The sequence below is a fragment of the Bombus fervidus genome, chromosome 14 (genome assembly GCF_041682495.2).
Source record: "Bombus fervidus isolate BK054 chromosome 14, iyBomFerv1, whole genome shotgun sequence".
Classification (NCBI taxonomy): domain Eukaryota; kingdom Metazoa; phylum Arthropoda; class Insecta; order Hymenoptera; family Apidae; genus Bombus; species Bombus fervidus.
Window position 1 is genome coordinate 3,592,765 of NC_091530.1, and position 22,529 is coordinate 3,615,293.

At 34.2% G+C, this 22,529-nt stretch overlaps 2 protein-coding genes across 13 annotated transcripts in view; one reads left to right on the top strand and one right to left on the bottom strand.

Annotated features, from left to right (window-relative positions):
* Positions 1–22,529, top strand: part of Nrm (neuromusculin) — a 427,671-nt gene that overhangs the window by 288,873 nt on the left and 116,269 nt on the right. For all 11 annotated transcript variants that reach the window (XM_072016774.1, XM_072016776.1, XM_072016775.1 and 8 more), the window contains one exon: positions 9,782–9,971. In XM_072016774.1, coding sequence (XP_071872875.1) covers positions 9,782–9,971 — 190 coding nt within the window. The remainder of the gene's footprint in view (positions 1–9,781; positions 9,972–22,529) is intronic.
* Kar (monocarboxylate transporter 10-like protein kar) overlaps positions 10,565–22,529 on the bottom strand; it is a 195,950-nt gene continuing 183,985 nt past the window's right edge. The window contains exon 9 of one of the 2 annotated variants that reach the window (XM_072016791.1): positions 10,565–10,764. In XM_072016791.1, the coding sequence (XP_071872892.1) occupies positions 10,580–10,764 (185 nt within the window). In that variant the 3' untranslated portion in view covers positions 10,565–10,579. Of the gene's footprint in view, positions 10,765–13,994; positions 14,348–22,529 lie in introns of those variants that run through there. The other variant, XM_072016792.1, reaches the window with a different exon arrangement.

Consider the following 22,529-nt stretch of genomic DNA (forward strand, 5'->3'; position numbering starts at 1 on the left):
CGGAAGGTTTAAATTAAGAACGCTTTTTCGAATGGAAAAAGCGGAAAGTCGACACTTGTTATGTGGCACTTTCGAATAGCACCACTTGTGATTCAAAGGTTCATTATTTCACGCAGGTAATAATCTCTCGTACGGTTAAATCACTGTGCGAACCTATGTACGTACCTACCTACACACGAAACTTTTACTTCTCAAATAGATTGCATGTACAAACACGAAAATTCTAGATAATTTATCGCATCGCTGCCAGCAAATATATGAAATTACTTCGAAATTATTGTTTTACTAGTATCACGAACAGCGGGTTAACGGTGCTTTAGATAATTTCTCAGAAGATTAAACTCGATTCATTTTAATGAACCCTTAACTGTAACTCTGGAGCCGTGGACCACAGAACACAAAGAGGACATAGAAACGTTGTAAGGAAACAATCTGAGAAGAAGCTACATTGTAATAAAAGAAGGAGAAATGGGCAACATAAAAAATTTAATTATACATTGTAAAGTTTGTTCAACATGACAGATGAATTATACGATGAAGCTACGTGCATGCAAGAAGAATTAGAATAAATTTGCTTACTTAAACGTTGATGATTATGTTATTGTGTAATAAAAGATGGGCAAAGGTACAATGGAACAACTGACGCATATGTAACACATATGTGTACCAATTATTATTAAAAAAGGCAGTAAGAAAAAGAGTTAAAATTGCGAAATGTTGCTGGAATTCGTTCATTGTTCCGCTACTTCCTTTCCACAGCTTGCGATTATGTTTTCTTAAATTTTTCTCGCGGAGAAAATGCTTTCAGATCCCTTTTCTTAAACGCATACCCTTCTTCGTCCCGTATAAGCATATGCATACACCCAGGTGCGATTAAAGAGATCCCCTAATTTAAAACTAACTTTCAACTAAAGTTATACAAACTTCGAACTGAGACATAGCGCGTTAAAGTTGGTTTACGATAGCGTCAACTTTTCAGATTTGTTTTTAATTAAATTCGCCCTGCTAAAAGTATTCTTTTCATTAAATCTACACGATCGAGCATAAATTAATCGACAAAGCGTAATGTAACATATTTTAAAGTCAATAATAATCTACCGATAGTTTGCTAGTAGCAAATATTTATGACGTATCGATTTTCATAAGGCATAAAATTTCATAGTATACGTAAAAACATTTTTACCTCCATTGAAATCAACAAGCATTTAACGAAATTTCAAATAACGCGATGAAATTTTCTCCTGAATTCATCAACGATATTTTTCTCGCGGCAACAGCGAAGAAAATGAATAAAAATTGACGAAGGATTTTCGAAGCCGTTTACGGGCAAAAAGATTTATCAAAAGCCCGTGCGACTTGTTCTTGCGCCAGGCATCGCATATGCAGTTTACAAAACGAAAGCGACGAATATTCGATCGGAATATATGCGAAAATCGGTCAGCTGCGTCGGACTCAAACGTCCCGCAGAATTTGCATCTTGCACGTTCCATAATTAGTTAAACGCGGAGTTAATCGATTAGCCGACGGTCAGTTAACTATTTAAATGGCTGACTCAGTTTGTTCGAATGATCCGGTCAATGAAATTATTATCAATTAGAAAATGGAGCGCGTTGATTTTTCTCGTTCGTTCGCTAATTCGAAATTCTATTTCGAAACTTGTCTATTTAACTTTCATTGGAATCGTTTCATCTGTTGACTTCTTTTGGTTTTTAAAGATATCGAAACATTCTTTGACACTTTTCAAGAAAGATGAGAAACCGTTATCGGATTACTTTGATTTGTACAGACATTTTTAAATCCTTCGTTATGCTACTATACTTGGTGGTTACGAAATTTTTATTTCTCCGATCGCATTATCGAAGTTTGTTCTCACATTTGACTAAATTTTCTTATTTGTATTTCTTGTATTTATATATTACTGTTTGCTTTTTTTGATACTAAGACTGTCAAGGGAATCGTTACTTTTACAATTATGTAATGTAATTAGTAAAATACAAAATTTAATTTTTAGTTGGAATTCGTCTATATCGAATCGAATTTTTATAGTTTATGTATCTTATACCTTGTTACCGTGGTTTTCTCACAGCACACACATAGATGACATGGAAACACGGTCGATTTTACATTGCGAGTCTGAGGGAAACGCTTATATGAGATCGCGCGGATTTTCAGGTTTGATCCTCCAGCACGGTTTTCTCCTTCTCTTGCTATCCACAAAACGCGAAGAAAATATGGAAATCGTTTCGAATCGAGAAGGACGAGAGATCTCGAAGAAATTGTCGAATAATATTAAAGTTTGTTCGATTTATCGAGATCGTCTATCCTCTTTTAATTTCGAGCTCGAAGAAAAATTCTGCAAAAATCTCGCGCGTGAACTCCAATTTCCGATAGCTGATACGAACTCTTCGTCCTTCTTTTTTTTTTTTTTAATAAAAATTTTCATAAAAAGGAGGATCCGTCGATAATATGAAAAGAATAGAACAGCAAAATTTTGCGGAATATTGGCGATTTTCAGAAAACTGGATCCAATCAAGCGTCGAAAAAAATCGAAACATTACGCTTGTCTTTCAATGCAAATATTAAGCTTTCATTCCAATATGTGCCTTAGTAATGTGAAATTTTATCGATCGTGTACTCTGTGGTTCAATTGATTCCAATTTGAATTAACCTAGTTTATGAATTTAATTCGAATTAATTAATTCTGCATAGATTTGCGTATACGTCGTGTCCGGATAAACATGCGAAATAAGAAAAATCGCGTTTTCATTAGTCATACCTAAAAAAATATGATTTCAATATTATCCGATGAGATCAGAAAATTTGCTTTTCGACTTGTGAATTCAAATGGAATTCATTTAAGTCTTCTTTTTTCCTTTTTTTTTTGTCCGTAACATACAAAATTGAATCGCGCGAGTTGTACAACCCTGAGTTTCATAGAAATATAATTAATTACGATTACTTAAAATATAGAAAAAGTGAAATTATACAAATCTTAATTATTTAAAAAATATATCTACGTGTGTATAAGGAATATTGCGTTTCTTCGTCGCTGAGAAAACAAGAAAAGGAAAGCTCCGTGATATATCGATATTATTAACCCCATCTCCTATGTCTCAGCAAAGAAACAAACACGGTGTATACTCCATTGCCCCTGAATCTACAAGTGCTTCCAGTCCAACAGCAATTCTGGGTGCATTGTAGCATCCAATGGAACCAACATGCTACCCTTTGACCCAGATTTGCAAAAGTGAATTCTTTATAGTACCACAGAGAATTCCACTTCATGCAAACTACGTTGTATTTGACGAAATCTGTCTTTTTTTTCTTTTTTTTTTTTTTTTTTTTTTTTTTTGACACATTGAATTCATGTGCTTAGTCAGATTTGAAAGAAGAGTGCACAAAGAGAGACGATTATTACAATTTGATTAGAAAAAAAGGAGCAGTGTTAGAATCGTATTTTGAAGATAAATTTCTGAAAGTGTTTTAAAGAAATATGAGAAATTTCGATCAAACGCAGAATAATACATCACTTTCAGCATAGTAAGTTAGCGTCTTATCGAAGTTCTGATAGAATTGGAGCGGTAGAAGCGTTAAAATATAAAGTTGTGTAAATGGTTTTTAACCAAATGCACGAGCTCATTCTTAAATCACTAACGTTGCAAAGAACAATATAATTAAAAGATATATTACGCTCATTACTTTTCAATTTCAAGATACTTCAAGCTGAATATACTTCGTACGAAAGAAACAGAAAAAAAAAATACGATACAAAGAAACAATCGGTGTTTTAAACTTTAAATTATTGTCCTTTTATTTCTCACGCATCGATACATTTTACTACCTCCGTGGTTATCACATATATATTTATTATGCAAAATTAAAAATCCACAGCAGAGTTAAATTACTATCGATTACACTTCATTCATGTTCATTCGTATATGAAATACAATTATGCATTCATTATCGATATTATAAATTTCATTGTAAGTTGTTGGATACAAACTGTAACAATGAACTTTTCATTACGCTTATAACATTTATTACACTTGTTACACGCTTTTATCACGTTTTACATCCAATCTCGCTTGACGTCCAGAGATTCCAAATACATTTTTAGGAACATCGATTCTGGAGTATAATACACGCTACGATATTTAATGGATAAAATTCTTTTAATCGAATTTATAAAAATACAAATCTGCATAAACATCCATAGTTCAATCGTATTTCGTATCTCATATGGCAGAAATCTCGCGAACGATGGTTCAGAAAGAAAGAGCCAAATAAATCGGACGCTGAATGCGAGTAAAATTCTGCCCCATATCGAATTCCAGCTTTGCTTTCGAATGAATTTTCTACAATATGCCGTGTTCAAGTAACCAGCTGAAGGGACTGATAGCGCGATAAAACGGCGAAGACACAGCACAGATGCTCCTCAGAAACGGTGTCACTAGACGGCTATTAGAAATTCGAAGGAACTGCACTGTTCGTGGCAACAGAATTTCCCGAATTCGGCAAGGCGCGTATTCGACGCGTCTGTAAATCCTCTGTCATTAGATATGCGAGCAATTTCACACGCTAAATATTTATCGCGGTAGCTGTGTTTCGACTGAACTGTTAATCGGCTGGAAGTTCGTTCATTTAATTCCTCTTAAGCGTGTGCGATCGCGTTCGATTTCGATTCTGCGAATGACGAATTAAATGTTTCTCAACGAAATGGTAATTTTTTATTTTACAACATTATGCGATAGTTATTAAATACATCGTATATCGTATATATCTATTTAATTGACTTTCGCCTAATTTTTTTTATACTCATATATATGTTTAGTTTTATTTAATAATTGATCGAAGAGCTTGCCGCATGAAAGAGAATTTTACGTCGAGATAAAATTGTGTCTGGCATACTCTTGCTTTTATACGAGAAAAAGAAAGCCTTTTTGCGATACTGTTACGCGATATCATAACTGAGTTGCAGCGTGAACAATGTAAATATCGTGAAATTGTAGTTGTCGCTTAGCTGGCGTAAACTTTAAAATACATTTATAAATTTATATTAAATAGCGTAATTAATAACGAAAAAACTAGACACGACGATAGGAATAATTTCACTTGATATTATGTCGAAGTAAATGATTATCGTATATGACAGAATATCTAATTCTGTTGTATAGAAACGATGGAATAATTTATTTGCAGAATACGCGCACATTAATTATGTTTATTTTGCTTAATTATATATTTAATAGAAGATTAATTAGACTAGTATTTACTTTTATACGTAATACTGATTTTAAATCTGTATATTACAATTGTACTTGGTATTTAGTGTTAAAAATTATTCGACTAAATAGAACAGTAAGAAATTTCATACAAATACTTTTTCATAAAATTATTACTGTTTCATTCAAATATCATGTCAAAAACTAAATATTCATATCAAAATAATTTCCAACATTATCCATCCTCTTTAACGTTTCTAAATATATTTTCTATTCATAATCAAGGACGAAAAAATAATCATCTTTTCACGATCTCGATTAAATTCGTCCGCAGGGAAATTTAAATAAATAAATGAAATACTCTTGTACGTTAAAATTTAAATCAAACACGAACACAGATGATATATTAATGGAACGAAATATCGCGTAATAACCGCGTTGATTCTTCGTACCTTGTGCAGTCAAGCGTTTAAGCGAAAAGAAAAAAAGTGGAAGGTGGAAAAAATCCGAAAAGAGGAATAATATAGAACGCATTTTCGAGAATAGGCAACGAGTTAAGGGACCTGGTGGTAGTTTCCTAAGGGTTAAGAACCGTCAAACATCCAGGCGAGTCGTGTCACTGGAGACGAAGAATGAAGTTGTAATATGAGAGCTCTCGACATACTCCATTATTCACCATTTGAACGTAATATTTGCGGTGTGATATGGTTTCAGGATCCAATCCCGGGCGAAGATAAGCAGACGTTGCTTCTAGCACTTGCCATCTGCGAACCCCATCCGAACTCTAACAGATTTTCGTTCCCATAGTATTGGATAACGCCTACCCTTTTAACATTCTCGTGTCTTCTTCGTCTGCACCCTCGTGGTCCCGGAACATAAGTAACTTTCCTCTTCTCTCTTCTGCCTATCGTGCGGAGATAATAAGATGGTTCGATAGTCGATGATAAAGTAAAAAAGTATGTTGAAGTCAGACACGGGGAAAGCGGTGTGGATCAACGAGAGTTTCCTTGTGAGATATAAAAGATGAAGATATGAAAGATTGTATAAAAATTAGGATTGCCGTTGGTACGCGAGGATTAAAACGAAAGAGTCGTTTAAAAGAGAATCGAAGGGGAGCCAACAACAATTTGACGTTTCGTCGAAGAAAACATCGAGAATTTCGATAAAATATAAAACAACGATCTTGAATAAATGTATAAGAAATAATTGTCAACTCTAAGATCGATGCTATCGCGAGCAAATTACTTTTTAACATTAAGGAAAAATACGGAGAATAATTATGAAATAAATGTTACAGCAACGATGACGGTAAAAGGGAAAATAAATAAAAACGTGTAAAGAAGCTGGTATTTCTAATTCAAATCAATCACAATTTTCTGTCACAAGCATTCGAACAGAAAGAAAAAAAAAGACGAAGAAAGAGAGAGAGGGAGAGAGAGATGGTGTGCGTAATTCAATATCCACCACTGAAAAACGCCCCTTTGACGCTCATCGAGCGTGTATTGTATTTCTTTTAGTAGGATTTCGCCGGTGCGTAGTTTATCATGAAAATATTATCGGGTTTCGATACTTCAATAAGTTACGATCCGTGAAATCCGATGTCTGATTATTGTCTCTTCCGAGACAGCTTTACGATTCAATAGCGGTCGGGATTTTTATGGCCGATATGTTTATGCGGCTCCGTAACCACGAATATTGCTCAAACGTTTGCCAGCAACATTTGGAAAATCGTGGAAACAGCCGAGAGACGTAAAAATTGAATGCCAAATAACATATTTCAATGCGAGAAACGAGTCGCTCTTTGTCTTTTTTCTCTGTATTTTCTTCTTTCTGAACTAAGAATGTCAACTGCTAAAAGGAAGGCTCCGTTTATGATTATTTTATTCAGTCGATGTTAACTTCCCAACCCTTCCCAACCGTATATAAAATTCAGTTTTTTTAAAAAACTGAAAACCGAATGGTAGAAAATACGAGGCGCAGTTATTTTGAATTATACATACATTTAAAAATTATATCGATTATATTTAAAATTACATTTATATTAAGTAATTTTTAGTATGTGTGAAATTACATTTAAAGTCTGCTTCATTGAAAAAATAGAAGAATATCATATGCAGCATGTTATTGATTTCGCGGGAACAATCCTGTGTATGTTGTATCTTGTATCAACGTTTCGTAGATGTTGCAGTCTACTTTTGAAAAGTTTCAGGCTTGCCCTAAAGAAGTAGATTGCAACGTTTACGAAACGTTGATACAAAATACAGCTCCTGTAAATCCAATAACATGGTGAAAACTTGAAATCTAAAATATCGTACACGATCGATATCTTTTTAATCAATTACTAAACTAAAGAGAAAGAGACTAAATATTTCATTACAAAAAAAAAAAAAAAAAAAAATAATGACAAAATTAAAACGGTAACAAGCATCCAATACAAACAAACAATATTTTCTTTTCACAGATAATCTAAAACCTTCACGCGATTTTGTACTTACGTTTGTTTGAGAAAAAGTCAAACATTTTTGACCAATATGTGACAGCTTGTTGAAAAGTATATTTGTACAAAGCTACGATGAAAAAACTTCAATTTATTTACATTTATTTAATTTTATCGATTGAAAGCGAATAATAAAGTTCTGAAAGAAGATCTGAGAAATATTTATCGTATACGCGTTTTTCTTTCTGTAATAGCTTGGTTTATTATTTATCGAATTTACTAATCGAAAGTTGGACACTTTTCTAACGATCTCGTTAGACGGAATTAAAGGAAGTTCGCCAGACGTCGTATGAAATTGTGGCCTGGAGTCACAGAAACCGCTAATAAATCACCTTAAATCGTCAATTTCCAAGGAGCTTCTAGTTTCACAACTTCTCTACCTTCTCTCGCCCTCTTCTGCTCTTCTCACTCGGTCGTGCCGAGTTTTCGCGTGAATTAACTAAGAATTATGTTCTTGTTTATCATAAGTTGTGACTGCGAAATTTACTACCGCTTTCACGACGTGGTATCACAGGGTGCACGTAGATCAGAATGCTTTTAACGTCCAAGGTGTTCTCTCTCTCTCTTTTTTTTTTTTTTTTTTTTAAACTCTGATTTAACGTTACAAACGTAACGATTATTTTTGTCTATAATAAAATAAATGTATCTGTTAAAGAAAATTTTTTGTAACGAGGAACAAAGCAAATATTGGAATTCCATTCGGATAATAAAATATCGTTGTAGATGTTAAAATTGAAATATTTTCCATTTATACATACGCGATGATATTTTATTTCGTTTCAATATGTGCAATTAAAGCGATATGTAGAATTGCATGATTTAATGAATGCAATTGGTATTACTGGTTTCGGCGGACCGGTAGGAAAAAATTGTTTCGCATTCTGTGCTACGTCGCGACTCTACGTTGTGATTTTTCATTTCATATCTCTCCGCGGGGCTTGCTATATTTATAGCTTTAGCGACAATAGCAGAGAAATATTGAAACGTTCGCGTACTATGACATTTCGCGAAATGCGTTCTGGGTCATCGAGAGAAGATTGACTTTCTACGATGAAGCTTCATAAACATTCATGTATCCTATCCGAACGTCGTAACAAAGAGTTAAGGATATTTGCCTTCGGATTTTTAGCTTGGGAAATTGCCAAGCTACGATACTTTGCCATTATGATAGCTAGCTAGAAAAAATTTATATTTTCCTACAAATATACATAGCTATTTATTACTTTAATACTAAATAATGGACAATATTATTTCCTTTTTTGCAATCGTTTAATCAATTTTTTATACAATAAAAATTGAACTTTTTTCTACAAGCAACATCTTGATTAATAATGTACTTGGACATTATCAAGTATAAATTCCTTCAGTTTTACTATGAATCAACTTATGAAAAATGTTCTTCGACCATAACGTACCATAACGTACAATCTTCAGATCGTTCAACTTTAATACCCGCACATTTTTCTTTCTCTATTTTACAGTATCCTTCGCTTCGCGGTATAAACCACATTCGATAAATAATCCGACAAAAATTCCTATCCTCGCAATTCCAAATAGTTTCAACCTTTACGTTGGCAAGAAAGAATGTACTCGCCTTACACGGTTACATACGATCCTGTGAAATGTTGATGTTTAAAATTTCTTAAAATATAAATTAGCGTCAACATGTTCAGAGACCTGGAAACCTATCGCGATTCTGGCTTCTAATAAGAAAATGAAAAATTCTTAAAAAAAAAAAAGTAGCGAAAATGAGTACCGCGTCATCGACACAAGGATTGACTTAGAAATCCTATCGGTGCAATCCTATTTCTTTAGGATTAAACCAACTGGAAATTCAGAGGCGTGTTTTCTCGTATCACGGTACGTGACGATGGTTTAATAACTGTCTCCGACAGGATCGGATCTGTAAACTGGTGGAGAACGGTCACGTTCACGCGACGCGAAATCATTCCTACAGAACTTCATCCTTTTTGCAAACAACGAGCCGGCAAACAAACAGGCAAACGAACGAACGAGTGAACGAACTGCACGCAATTCACGGCGTTTGCGTACGTTGTTTCAGGGAGCAGCGAGCCATGGCTGAAGAGCGTAAAGCACGCCGAACTAGGTACAGAGGTGCAACTACCGTGCGTGTTGAAATTGCCACAGTGCGAAGGGCTTCACAGCATCAAATGGTATCGCGGAGCGACGCGTATCTTCATTTTCAGCGAGGACGTCGGAATTACACGCGGGAACAACGACATCGCCGTCAGGTAAAGCACACGTATCTTAACTTTATCGTTGCTTTCTCGCGTCTCCTAGATAACACAGGCGACGACAGCCTGTCGTATTAACAGGCGACAAGACGTGGCCCTACGTTTCGCTACGATAATCGTAACATACATATGTATATTGTCGCTCATGAGTATGTGCACACTTTGCTCGGTTTATATTAACGATATATTAATATTAATAGAAAGTATGAAACGTAATGGCAAACGATCGAAAGTAATATTTACCATCGCCTTGTGGGTATAAGATGAAAAATAAACTACATCGAAAAGTGTCCATATAGTGTAAATATATAAATGCAGTCGAAATTAAGATAAAATTTAACGTACGATTGTATACGACTGGATAAGAAATTCAGATTTATAGTCAATTTCTTGTGATTCCCGGTTTAATTAACATCCTGTGGTCGAATACTTGAGATAGGTATTTATAATCGAGCGTTCTTCATTTCGAAGTTAATAATCAGTTTTTTTTTTATATTCGCACCAATTTGAAATCGATATCAGGAATTAGAAAATGAATTTTAGCAAAATATTTAGTATAAATATGGATTTTTGAGTCCGTACTTTTTGCAAATTTCCATGACATTTTAGAATAAATTTATTAAGGTTTTTGCTGGATAATACTTGCTATAATGTTGTCTTATACTCGCCTCTATGACATTGTTATAGCCCATTTCCGAAATACCGCAATGAAGCTCAAGCAGAATTAATAATCTTGTTTGCGTGGTTTGTTTGGTGGATATTAAGCCGCTATTCGCTTCGGAGCAAGTTTCTGTGAACACAAAATGAACCAAACTCTAAGCGGAAAATAACAACATATACAGTTCAGTGTATGACGTTCGATAATTAAATCGTTATTCAAAATACACTTAATCAAGAATTTAAATCTATATCTTTGAGTAATATTGTATAGGTTTTCTGTACAAAATTAATTCCTTCGTCGCGTAAAAGTACTTTACTCGTATTTATAAGTAGATCGAATCTCGTTTCAAATTCTAAATTGAAACAACTTTATTGCTGTTACGTCGTAGATGTTAGAAATAATCTCCTGAATATTGAAAATCTTAAGAAGAATTTCTTCAGAGATTCAAAGCTGTATAATAGAATCTTATCTCATTTATCATAGAAAATTTATAAGAGAAATGTTTAAAATGTCATATTTGAAAAAAAAAGATAGATTCAATTACAAACTTTATTATAGAAAATGCATTACACTCTTAATCATCTCTGACTGGACGATATGTTTCAAGATAATTTTTATAAAGATTCTGTGACTTGTTCTAATTGTTTGTATCACATAATATTCCATTATGAGGAACTAGAGAGGCTATTTTGAACATTACGTTTCACCTATCCGTACCTATTACGTTATTGCACTTATCAAGAAAGTGATTTATTTGAAAATGATTGCATTAGATTTAAATTAAACACATTTCCATAATAGTCGAGACATAAAGCGTATCATCTAAAATAATTTTATATTCTCGAAACGAATTTCTTCGTCCTATAAAAATGATTAAAATATTCCCTCGAATCACGCATGTACCAATTTCCAGAAGAAAAATCGACTTTTTAATCGACTTAAATGGTAGATCATTAAACACAAAGAGTTCGCTGGTTCCGGATGGTCGAGCGAGGGGTGAGAAAACTCGATCGTGGCACCGTCAGAAAAATGAATATTACATCGAAGAGATTAAAACGGTAGAATTATTATCGTCATTTACGCGACACCGTGAAAGCTTCCGTTGACGAGGGGATAGTATCAAAAATATGGAACAGCTGGTAATCCAGGATTAGCTGTAGAAAGTAGGCCAACCAAACGATCTGTTCCGATGCGCTTAATTTTTCCTGAATATTCGTCTCGACGAGGCGAGAATAAATCGATTGTTTCGAAGGAATTTCTAACTTTGATATTACGGTGAAAGTATCACGTTGGTCGTTCGCGTTAATTACCCTCTTGATCGTCCTGGCGAATCACGATGAAAACACACTCGTGAACAAAGTTTTCTCGTCTTACGCGCGAGTTTTGTCCGCATAATCCAGTTGTAGCGGTAAAAGAAAAGCATCTCCACGATGCAGATTTTTCTGCTCGAGTTGTTTCGCGCGTATCGTCATGAAATTTCTGATTAAAGCGATGATCGTAGATAAATGAGGAAAAAGATAAATATTATCGAGTTCGTTGATGAACGATGAGTGAGTTGAATTCTATGCATTTGTGAAGGATTTAAAGGTATAAAAATATATATTTAAAATATCATTTCTTACTTATACTCGTAAAAATATGAAATTATACAAATACACGCAGTTTAGCTGTAATAGTAGTTGGTCGTTAATTTTATTTTCTGTATGACTGGTAACTGACAAAATGATATCACTTCACTGAGACGTAAGATACCAATGAGATTTATGATACGGAAGTTTCAGGAAATTGTATTTTTCATTAATCTATTTCTTAATAATGAAATATATAATTTTAAAATGTTAGCAATTGCTGTAATATTTCCTAACGCATAAAATCCTGTGTTTATAGATTTTATAATAGTTAATGTTACAGTTAGAATTAATAGCAAATATGTAATGTATTATAATGAAGTATATGTCCTTCTATTTTAGTAAAACGTAACTTTCGTACGCATAATTTCTACGTAATTAAAAAATATATCAAGAATAGAAACGCGAAGGTTCGTAATATACTGCACAGCAATGCGAAGCATATTTTCAAAGTAGTAGACATAGTAATGCGGATCTCCATATGCAAGCACTACAAAGATTAAAAAATATCTGCGTTTGAGTTTTCCTTTTATTGCTCGGTCGTTCCTGTTGTTGAACAAGTAATTGTACACATTTTTCTGTCAGGAACAGCTTGAAAAGCGTAAATTGTTAGGTTTCGTAAAAATAATTTATTTAAAATAACGTGCACGATACAATGAAACTTGATAATTGCGACGAAATTTTTAACGAAAATATGATTTACGAAATTTTAAGATAAACTCACAAAATCAGAAATTATTTTTAGTTACTTTTTGGAGTTTAGGGTGTATTAATATTTCAGTATTCTAAAAATTCTGCTTGTTAAAATTCTGAACGCATCTGAATATAAAAATTGGTTTCTCTCAACTCGTAACTTCTAAAATAAATCCTCTTACTAGCGAATTTTATATTTTAGTACTACTTTGTGCTATAGTGGGATGATGGGTCAAATCAATACTAGGTAATCCTGCTCTTCCGGTACAATGGTTCCAAGACGTAAATCTAGCCTTAGATTTTGAATTTTTCTTCGTAAAAATATTTTATTTTACATGGATCCTATCGGAGATGGAATTAGATGTTAGGAATATTTAGGAAATATTCCAATGCAGAGTTTTAATTTATTTTAATTAAGATCACTTCCAAGAAACCAGGTAGGAAAAAGGGAAACATTTTTTATATCTTATCAATATACAATGCAAAAAAAACATTGTTAATATTTTCACCAATTACAACTTAGCCTACCACTTGTAATCTTTTTGATACATTGCGATGTGTGTGAAAATTTAGTATGTCCGTAAAGTTTATATCAGGCGTGTGGTTAATTTCTTTATTAAACGGAAATAAAGACTGCGAGCAAATGGTTGAATAAATCAGACTGCTGAAGGAAAAAACTAAGAAAAAGAATGGCTTAAGTAAAATAGCATAAGCATAGGTAGAAATGAAAGAAATTTTACACACAGTGTATAACTTTGAAAAGAAAAGGAGGATAATATATATGACAGAAATAGAAAATTTATACAGTAGAGTGCACCGTGTAATACGATTTTTACAACACTTTAAATAATCTATACTATTCGTCGTTTTATGGTTGCTTCGTATAATCTGGCATTCCTTGTCTTTTAACTGCATGAAATAATCCTTCAGAGCAGGTTAAATAAAATTTCCTATATTTTTACGTCATCAAATTTCCTATAAATTCATACATATCCGCAGTTCAAATATTAAACTGGTAACCAGGCGATCAACGATCAACGTCTGAACAAAATCGATTATCGTGCTGCGATATACGTTTATATCGTGGAAAAATGTATTCCTGTACGTCGTTGTTACTCGCAAAATCGTTTAGTCGACCCAGTTTTTCCGGCGACGAGGGAAAAAGTCGAAAGAATCGAGAAAAGTTAGCGAGAACTTTATTATCCTATTGGCCCGGTTTCCCATCGGCCATCGACAATTTCTCGCGGTTCCTCGTCGATTGTCGCCGAATCGTAAGAACGTGATAAAAATTTTCTCGCTGGCTCGATAATGGAGGGCTCGGTGTAATTGAAAACGTCAGCTTGCCCATCGGATGAACGCTTATCGCGTGATGCTGGCCTGGTCAGAATTGTCTAAAATAAAACAGAAAAAAAAAAAAATATATGAGAAGAGGAGGAAAAAAAGAAAGAAAAGCGGGGATGCTTTATGTTCATTTACATTTCGGAACTTTTATCGCCACATCCAGTCTCTTCTCCAACTTTTCTCATTTACCGCTACCCGATTTAATCGGTTGCCTTGTTTTTCTCTTCCAGTCCTCCCTCCCCCTATGAGATCAGTTTCTATCACGGAACGCGAACGATTTTATAAGAACCAGCTGATCGTGACAAAGATTTAAGTAGGATGCGATTGGTTCAATTCCGAACTCGGTGTCCGAAAGAACATTCGATACTCAAGTATTTTTTGACTTGGAGAACAGAACATGGTTCGGTTAATAAATCGTTCATCATTTTCTTGCTTGTTTCGTTATTCTTTGATATAATTTAATTCTGCTAGATGCTGGAATATAGAAAATCTAAGGTAGATATTCTTCAAACAAATAGTTTTGCTTGTAACAATTAGGGGATTGCTATTTCGAACGCTTTTATCGTTTCAGATCGAACAAACGGAAGTAGAAGAGTCATATAAACTTGATAGATTGACACGTTGTTCATATACTGTAATAAAAATTGACTTTAAGGCAGTTATTGAAAAAAAGAAAAAATTTACACGTAGAAGAATATAAACGATACGAACAGAAATTTCTTCCCGAGAAAGCTTGTGACAAGAATACAAATGAAAACTCTTAATTTATTTAGAAGACACAAAACATTCTTACTTTTTCTTACTTTCGTAAATGTTTTAAATATTAAGACATAACGCTGGCGGTGAGACGTGATCAATATTCTATTCATCTATTCGATTATTATTATTTCGTTTGGAAACTATTATTTCCTCCTCCCTTCAGTTTCCTCTTTTTGTATTAACAAAAGATGTATTTAAGAAAAAAAAAAAAAACAATTCACTGAGAAGGAAGATCAGACAAGAAAAAGGAATTAAAGGAAGATAAAATAAAAGTCGTCCTGGGAATTTCGTAGTACAAACTAAAATGTACGATTAAAGGATCGAAGCGAGAGGAAACCGTGCGCTCGTTCGAGAAATTTTTATCCTTTTCGCTGCGTGGATGCGTTGCCTCGATACATGGACGTGCACACGAAACGATTTTATCCTTGTATTAACACGGTTTCTTATCCAGAGCAATCCCCGTGAGAGCCTTTTTCTCAAAATACAATTTTCTGCGGCTAAGATACTTCGAAAGATACATTCTGCCGGAGAATATTTTGAAGCGGTCGGGAAGAAAGTCTAAGGTACACTTCACGTCAAATGGGAAATTGACTTCTTCGAGTCTTTCATGTTTTTCCGGTGTGTCGTCGCGACACGGATAACTTTCATCTCGAAAGATTTATATCGTTGTATTATATCGTAGAATGCGCCTTTCATATCACTCGAGAGCGTATTTTATAAACGTGCTTTGGATAGTTTGTTAGCGATCGTGTGCCACGTTCTTTTCGTCATTTCGAATCTCCAGATGTTTTCTGTATTTCAGATGTGAGATTACGATTAAAACATAACAATTTTCCTTTCATGGCACGGTGTATTCTTTCGGATTATTAGAATGAATTTATAACGTTCAGCTACAGACACAGAGATAAAATGCTAAAGATTATGTTCGATTCTACGATGAATCTCTCGATCCTTTTACATACGAGTCTCGAGAAATCGATCATAAATTTAATCATATTGCATCTTCAAGAATGTTACATGGCCACGATAAATCTTATGATTATTTACGTGTAGCATCTTCTCGCAATAATTAAACTTATGGAATTAAATAATTTGTTTCCTTGAAAGGTGCGATACTACAATGAAATTAAAAAGTTTATAAAGAGTGGAGTTGTTCAGTTTGGTTCCCCGAGAGGCTCATATATTACTAGAACAATCTTGAAATGATTAAAATTAAGATACCAGGTAAAAAATAGAAACAATATAATCGAAGACGTAAAAAGTTAACTCAACTACTTTTACATAATGTGTACACATTACATAGGAGAATAATTCGCCTAATACGAAATGCTCGTTGAACGTTACAAAAAATGGCACGATCTTCCTTGTCGCGTGACACGTTTCCCACGTTTTTCCTTTCTTTACCTTGAAATCCAACAGCATATTTGTTTATCTTATTCCGTATCTTTTTATTTACCTACTGTCCAGCTTATTGTATTCTTTTCTCTGTATCTAGCAATTATTTCGTTTCTTTATATGTCCATCTTCGTCGTTCCACCGTCTGTTTCTCTTATTTTCTACCCCTTTCGTCGGTTGGCCCCCACCATTCCACGTTGAAAGACGCGATGATGGAAACGATTACAGCAAAAGAAGAAAATTGCCTGAAACTTACGACTACTTTCCGAGACGTATTTGCCTAGCGTTGCACTATTTCTTATGAATTCCGACATGAATCTTCTCGTGAAAGAATTCTTTGGTAAAGAAAGGAGCGACACTATATGAATACGAACGATTGGCTCTACGCTTTATGCTTCGACGGTATGAAACTTTAATTTCGCATAGATTACAGGGAATTTCTTTGTAAAGATATTCGATTGCCGGCAACGCCTCGGTTAGATTCACGTCTTCTACATTTTATCGAAGTTGATCAGTTTCGGATTTTATCGAACTACAGTAGTTACAAAGTTGTTTCTAGATTCCAGAATTTGAGATTGAAAGTAAATATGACGTTTGAACGAGAACGAATACTCGAGATTTTTATTAAATTTTTAATCGATTTCGGGATCTTGTCGAAAGTCGGTAGTTTCAACGTTATTTTTTCAAATTCCTGAAATTAATATTAAAAATAAAAAAGTCTGAGTGCTAGTTTCAGTCTTGGACCTACAGATACTGTAGGTTACAGATACTCAAGATTTTCTGAAATTTTCAACAATCTTCGAAATGTAGCGCGTCCAAATTTGATGCTAAACCATTATTTCCCATATTTAACTTAAATTTCTTAAACGTTACTGCAAGAAAACCTAAACGCTCTTCTATTAAAAAATTCCTTTTTTTAAGCTATCGTGTCGTTCGATCGAATACCAAATGTTCGTCCATACTATGAGCAAATTTCTATTAAAACATCAAGAAAACATCCTTCAAATGAAAAGCATTTACGGATAAGATCTTCTACGCTACATTAGCGAAATTTACTTCGATTGGAATCTAGAAATAATTAAAATGCTATCGTTGGCTTGGATTCTTGGGTGAAATCGACAACGCATTATCTCGCTTTCGTGCAGCTTAGCCGAAGCACGAATTGCGAGGACGTTAAGAAGTCGTTTCATTTTCAATGTAATTCCTGCTTCCCTCGGTATTATCCTGTTCTATCTCCATTTCGAGCTCATTAAATTGTGAGTTTGGTTTACGCGTAGCGGGTATTTAACGCGGATTTCGCCTCTCGTTTTCTACAGAACCGAGCTATGATAGGGAAAACGATAAAAGAAGAGAACGTGTGTTCTCTCGAAGGGCAGAAAGATTTTCGCAATTGCAACTTTGATAGCAGTGCAAAAGCTGACCTCGAATGGCAATCTGGCCACTCTTCCGGGTTTTACGATGTCGTTCTAAGCGGAAAAATAAGTTTCAAAGAATTTCTATGTATGTTTTATCCGAATGCGAAGCTAAGTCACACGATAGAGCTCGAGTTCAGGGGAAAAATAAATGTATAACGTCGTTTGTTTGAGAGATCTCTCGAAGTCATTTTGCCGTTGTAAAGCTTTGTCGATTGGAAAATTAAAGGGGATAGGTTAACAGCGACGCTTGAGACTTTTAACTTCATGTATTCTGAATTTTATCGGACCAAACTTGGAGAACGGGGATTTGGATGAAAGCGTTTATTATTTAGAACATGCGACACGAGAATCCGAAACTCGACGATGTAAAATAACGATGTAACAAATGGTATAATATAGTAAAATAGAAGTAAAATGACATAGTATGCGTAGAGAGAAAAATAATTCTTGGTCATACAGTCGTACGTGTCCCTTGAGAAATTAATGCCAATCATTAATTCCAGTCTATGAATTATCTAAAATTAATCAGTAATTTAATTTAAAAAAATACATAATCTTATAAAGAAAAATTATTATTTGAATTCTTCTTACTGCATGTAATATGCATTAAATCAATGAGCACACTGGATGGTTAATATTAGTTTACGTACGTTCATTATGCTTTTCCTATTCACGTGTTTACCATTGATAATTCATGCGTATCGCTACTACGAATGTTATCTTAACGTTATGCTGTTAACAGATCGTGATCTGCCTAGCTTTGATCACATGCTGCACGCGCTTGCAGTCACACGATATCACACATAAATGAATTACGTACATGGGATACTTGGTGATTCATAGCCTAATGAGAAATGAGCAAGTTCCAGAGGAAAGTAAATTGAAACATGCTTTAAGATAAATACAAAATCGAAGGGAAAAAACGATTACCGAAATATATTGAAACAATTCTATAAATTTCAAAGGAAAAATAAGAAGAAAGAAATTTTTATTAAAATTCACTAAAATAAAAACGCTTGTTGTAAATCTTTCAGCTGTAAAGTTTTCCTTTCGTATCGAAATAATGACACTCTACTTTGTCATATTTCGAATTTTCTTTCTTTGAATGAAATTCGTCTTTAACACGTTTAACATCTCAAGTGCACTAGTAATACACGTTTTACCACTCGTCTAATGCATAAACACGTTACCAAATGTTTATACAATTCAATTCGTCCCTCGTTTTACTTATTTCAACGAACGGAACGAGCGAATGTAGATCGGCGTTCATCAATGTAAATTTCCATTCATCGTACACCTTCATTCCACATTATGGAACGAAGTCACTTTATATCCGAGCAGGACGCAACGAATCGTAAATTATATTTTGCATAACAACAAACTCGAATCCATTGCTTTTTCCGTTCCATCGTCCTTTACGTTGGCTACGTTATTACGTAGCGTGTTAGGTTCATTAACAGGGGTCAGAATGTAAAGTTTGTTTTCTTCGCAAACGAACAAACATTGCACGGAAATTAACGTTGGAAACTGGCAAATCCAATCGAGATCGATGCGACTTAATGTTATTGGAATAACGTTAAATAATACCATTAACCAATCCATGGGATTGGTTTATATTTTAACGAGATTGTCACGGTCCAAGGTGTGGTAAGCTGCAATTCCACCCCCTTGCTTTGGACTAATTCGTTGGCCGCTAATTTCGAACGTTCTTGCTCCGTGTTCTATCTACGTAATAGCTGACCCCGTGCTACCTATTTCCGGCCTAGTTTCTCGGAACCGAGTAATTAACGTCCCCGACGTTCTCTCGGTGTCTTTAAAAGTTTCGAAAAAGAAAAAAAAAACTCCCCTTTAGAGGGTCTCGTTAAAAAAGCGATATGCGAAGATTACCGTGTCGCTATTTGCATCTGCTTCAGAGTAATCTTCCTTTCCCATTCCTTGGGCAGAACTTTTGTATTAGCTGGAGAAACATACTGTTGAAAATATGTCGTTTTATTAGATTCGGATTTGTTCTTGCACGAATGAAATCTCTGCTCGGGAATACTTTTCTTATGTTTATCGTATGAAAGCAATACTTTTCACATTTTTTAATTTAGTATAGTATATTTTGATACGCGAAGATTCATTTACGATTCGACCAGTTCAATCTTCGTTCGAAATTTATTTATAATTAGTTTCTTTCAACTTCTCCAACATAATCTAACAAGTATTTACATTATGTATATAGAAAATTCCATAGGACTCGAAGAATCGAACGAAGCTACTTAAGCAAAATTTTTAGACGTAATCGATTAGTCGGACGAATCGGATAATTCGCAAATACCAAACGTATTTCGAGTTCACCTTTGTAAATTTAATCTTGCTACCGATAGCCAGAGAAATTTATTAGCTCGAATTTCATAGAGTGGACGCGAGGGTTGGACAGCGAATACGGTGGGCGTATTTTGAACGTAAACGTTTTGACACAATCGATGGTGCACGTTAGAAACATATTGCGGCTGAATGGTGTGATATTGGTCATCGGGAGGTCAAAGGATTTGACAGAACGCTCGTGGCGATTCGTACGTCAATCTCTAGGACAGACCATCTGACAAATGGAATGCATGATTAATGCTTGGTCCCTCTACACGTTCCTACCGCTAATGGGTTAATCTTAACTGTGTCCATAATTAGCAATTATATTAATCTTGTATCTTCGTGTATAAGATCTGCTTGTATCTATTGATTCCATGTTATAATTGATATAATTCTCTTAATTGAATTAGTATTTTGATCCTTTATGGCTACGATGTTCTTGGTGTTGAATGTCTTTTCGTATTTGTGTCTTGAATATTTAAGCATTTTATATATATATATATGAGAATCTGTTTGTTTAGTAAATAAATACTTTTTAAAAGACAACATCTTATACACCAGTGTAATGTTAAATAATATAAAATACGTGTAACGCGAAAGATTATTTCAAGATTTCAAATATCCACAGATATCGAAATTCATTTTATGTTTCTGTACATTCGTGTGGGTATACACGAATGTTGTTTATTATTATTCTACATTCAGTTATAGGTAGCTTCTTTATATATAGGATATCTGCAGCAGATTTTTTATTCTTTTATCTTTTTTTTTTTTTTAAAGTTTTAATGTTATATCAGAATCAAAAATTGAATATGAAGCATTGATTTTCTGTCAATATATAGACATTTCTCTTTCAGCTTCCCGTTCGAGTTAATTAATTTTATAATTATGCTTCAGGTCAATTATATTTGCGATTCCAGCTACGTTATAGGAACAAGTTTAAAATATTAATAACGAAATACATTGCAGATTTAACGTAGTATATTGATATTGTATAACCATAACTTTATTCGTTAAAATTGTTAATTAATTATTTAAAATCATTAGGAACGTTGATACATAATTCCTGTTCATTTGCTTAGAAAGCAAAGTTTTAAGTCTACTAAATTTTACTTCACTGTAAAAAGAACAACGTTTGATGAATTCAACTGTATCCTTCGTAGACTGAAGCGTATTTGGTCGTCATAAAAAAGAATAATTAATAAAATATTCATCACTTTTATCCGCGTTCTGTTCCAATACACAGTAGACATCCCCTGCTTTCAACGTCAAATCTTTAACACTACCTTACACAGACATTTGGAATATTATAAATCATTGTAATTCGATAATCAGAAAAGACGAGATTCCTCGCTCTCTCCCCTTTACCCTTCGAAACGAAAGAAGAAGATTATATAAGCAGAATAGACTATAATAAAAAAATAATAGAATATTTTCACGATATTCTATATTCCATAAATATTCGCTTCTTCCAAAACGAAGGTGAACGATACAATTTTTCATAGAACGTGAACGACAGAACGAAATAGAAAATTTCATAGACGTAAAAGGTAATCGAAGCGGATCGATTTATTTTTCTCTTGTCTCAAGCGCCAGTTACAATAGTTCCATTCGCTTAATTCACCCATGACGTAATACATTCTTCCCAGAGAAGATCAACGAGCGTCCGAAATGCGATCGATACTTGATCACCGATCACACGCACGAAATTCCAATTCCTTCTGATTACGGAACCGTGCTTAAGCGCACAAGTAGACGCTAGTACGGCCCGATTTTGCGCGGCAAAGAGGATTGGACGAAGCGGAAAATCTCGAACGGGAGCGTAATGGAAAACGTGCATTTCGATTTAGAACGTATTGGGTGATGGCCACGGGACGAATTTAAAATTTATTTGAGCGAACTAACTCGACCCGATAACGGCTCATTTCGACGATCGAGACCTGTGTTTTCGTGCAAAACCCGCCGGTTTTTTCTTCTCGTTGGTAATTGTACTTTGTGAATGGTTTTATTGTACGGTTTCGCTCGAAACGCTTTAAATGGAAGCAATTATCTAGTTTCACTGGCGTGTTACATGGAGATCAAGGAAAATACTGTGTTCTAGTTCTTAATCATTGTGAAAATTATGCGAGAGTTATGTTTAGAGGTTTACGTTACGTTAGGTGTGCAATTTGACACAGATCTGGTATTAGGAATATTTTTATAGCGTGTTCTGTATAATGTATTAATCGGTGTATGATCTTTCAGAAAATTATACTTAATACTTTATAAAAAAAAAAAAAGTATGGTATTAGAGTGTCTTAGTTCGTTATAA